Source organism: Marmota marmota, unplaced genomic scaffold (assembly GCF_001458135.2).
Source record: "Marmota marmota marmota unplaced genomic scaffold, marMar, whole genome shotgun sequence".
In the NCBI taxonomy this organism is placed as follows: domain Eukaryota; kingdom Metazoa; phylum Chordata; class Mammalia; order Rodentia; family Sciuridae; genus Marmota; species Marmota marmota.
The window spans coordinates 28,934,711-28,937,205 of record NW_026000185.1 but is presented as its reverse complement, the minus strand read 5'-3'; the positions used below and the strand labels follow the sequence as shown (position 1 = coordinate 28,937,205).

At 66.4% G+C, this 2,495-nt stretch overlaps 1 protein-coding gene across 1 annotated transcript in view; it reads left to right on the top strand.

Annotated features, from left to right (window-relative positions):
• Col26a1 (collagen type XXVI alpha 1 chain) overlaps positions 1-2,495 on the top strand; it is a 128,814-nt gene that overhangs the window by 121,894 nt on the left and 4,425 nt on the right. The window contains exon 7 of the mRNA XM_015491464.2: positions 1,269-1,352. Coding sequence (XP_015346950.2) covers positions 1,269-1,352 — 84 coding nt within the window. The remainder of the gene's footprint in view (positions 1-1,268; positions 1,353-2,495) is intronic.

Below are 2,495 nucleotides of genomic sequence, written 5' to 3'. Positions count from 1 at the left end.
CCCTGGCTGCATTTCCCCTACAAGTCCCTTGGCTGTAGGTCATGTGACAAGTGTTTACTGAGCACCTACTACATGTCAGACTCAGCTGTGAGCAAAATGGGCTCCCCCAGGCCCCGGGGGCTGGGCTGGGGCAGAGGGACCCCAAACTGCACAGACCATGTGCTTCCTGGTGGGGGCAGGCAAATGGGGGGGGACAGGGAAGCCCCAGCTGGCCAGACGGCAGAAGCCCTTGGTGCCCAGGAGTGTCCTCTTTGGCTGAGCACCTGGCGCCTGCGGGGGGGGGAGGGGTCTAAGATGGGGGAATGGGGTGACTTTACACCCTGGGAGGACAGGATGGCGGATGGCTTCTGTGGGCAGGGTGGCACCTCTGGGTCAGCTGTCCCAGACACCTGAGCCACCTTCCTGCCTGGCTTCTGGGCCCTGGGGCAGCTCAGCCCTTGTATGACCGATCCCTGACAGCCTCAGCGTCCACTCCCATAGAGCAGGATGGTCACAGTCCCTGGTGGAGCAGCTCTGGCCAGTGCCCGCGCCAGGACTGGGGCCCAGCTGCCCTCGGGGTACAGGGCTGGGCCAACGGCAGGGAGGGGCCGGGCCTGCAGTCTGTGGACCAGCTTCCCTCTGGACAGTGGCCTCTGGTCAGCAGCCTGCACTGCAAGGAGCCAGCTAAGGGCTGTCTTGGGCACAGGGCCAAGGTCACCTCTTGAGCCCAGAGCCCTTTGGGGTCCCCAAGGGAGGTGGCCTTCCTGGAGGGGAGTGTGTTTGGGACGGGCCGCGTGCTCAGGGGTTGGCCTCAGGACTGGGCGCCCCTAAGAGGCCTGTGGACAGTGTGGGTCTGTGTGGAGGGTGGGGCCAGGCGCCTCCTGTCCCAGGTCTGGCTCTGGGGATGGGACAAGTCTCATCCTGCAGGGCACCAGGAAGACAGTTAGCCCCCCACCCCCACCCCAGTGTGTGACCTCGGTGACAGAGGGCGGTGGGGGGGTTCCCTGGGGAGGCCAGGCCCGTGCAGTAGGGATGGGTGAGCAGCAGGCCCCAAGTCTGGAGGGCCTGGAATGTTCTAGAAGAAGTCGGTGCTTCCTGGGGAGGCTGCTAGCTCCCCTGCCCTCTGACTGCCCAGCCTCCTGGGCACTTATGACTGGAGGGACGCAGTGCCAGGGCTGCTGAGGGAGAAGAGGAGCCCACTCCGGGGGGCTGACGGGCCCCCGAGGCCCAGCCTCCAGGTGTGGCAGGCTCTGCCCTATGTGGTCACCAGTGGCCATCTCTTCCCACAGATGGAGACGCCCAGCTGGCACCTGCCGTGGTGGACACTGTGCTGGCGGGCATCCCAGGGCCCCGAGGTCCCCCCGGCCCCCCGGGTGAGTGGAAGGGGCCTCCCCAAGTGTCACGTGGCCAGAGGTGAAGGGGCAGCTCCCCTGGGAGACTGGACACACCAGCCTCGAGTGATCTGAACAGGACACCAGAGGAAGTGGCCCCAGGCTGCCCTTGCCTGTCTCCCGGGTGGGAGGGGCTCTGGGACATGAGGAAGCCAGGCCCAGGGGTGGCCCCAGGGCCTGGGGAGCTGGCCCGACAGGACACAGGGAGCAGAGCCTGCGGTCACCTGGCGGGAAGCTGGCTCCAGGCCTGGCCTGACCCCACCCTCCACACGTCCTCCCTGGGGACAGCGTGAGACAGGGCAGACTGGCCACTGCCCCCAACCCTGCCCACCAGCTGTGTGCTGGCCACACCCAGGGCCCCCTGGAGGGGCAGTGGAGGCCCTGGAGGGAATGGGCAGCCCAGCTACCCAGCTGTCTCTCACCGGCTCTCTGTGCAGTGGACAAATGTCCCCTGAGTGCTTACTGCACACTGAGCCATGTGCCAGGTCCCCGGGACCCTTGGATTCACTGTGAGGTGCCATCCCGGCCGGTGCCCACCGTCCAGCAGAGGGCAGGCCAAGTGCCGACGTCCTAAGTCACGTGAATAGGACGTGAGGGACAGGGACAGGCGGACTGGTGAGGAGGGAAGGGATGGTCCTAGAGGTGACATTGGAGCAGACACCCAGGGACACAGGGACATCAGGAGGAGGACCAGGACCTGCCGTGTCTCGGGCGCTCAGGCCAGGGAGGGCGTTTGCTTTGAGGCCAGGCGGACCCTGATACGCACCTGGTCACGTAAAGGCCACTCTTTACCCAAATGTCCTCCCTGAACCTGGGGACAGCCCCACTGAGCAGCCCAGCCAGGGGTCCCGGCAGCCTGGGAGGCATAGGTCCATCCACGGGGACAGGGGCCTCTCTCCCGAGCAGGGCAGGGATGCGTCAGAAGCCCCTCCCGGTGCAGGTGCAGGAGACCCAGCCTGACCCTCGGGCACCTGTCACATAACCCACCCCGGCCGTGGGTCCCTGTCAAGGATGGACCTGGACGCAGGGGGACAGGCCAGGAAGGCTTCCTGGAGGAGGCAGCACTGTGTCCCAGAGCCTGGGAGAGTGCAGTGGGCAGGGACCTCGGGCCAGCGGAGGGAAGGG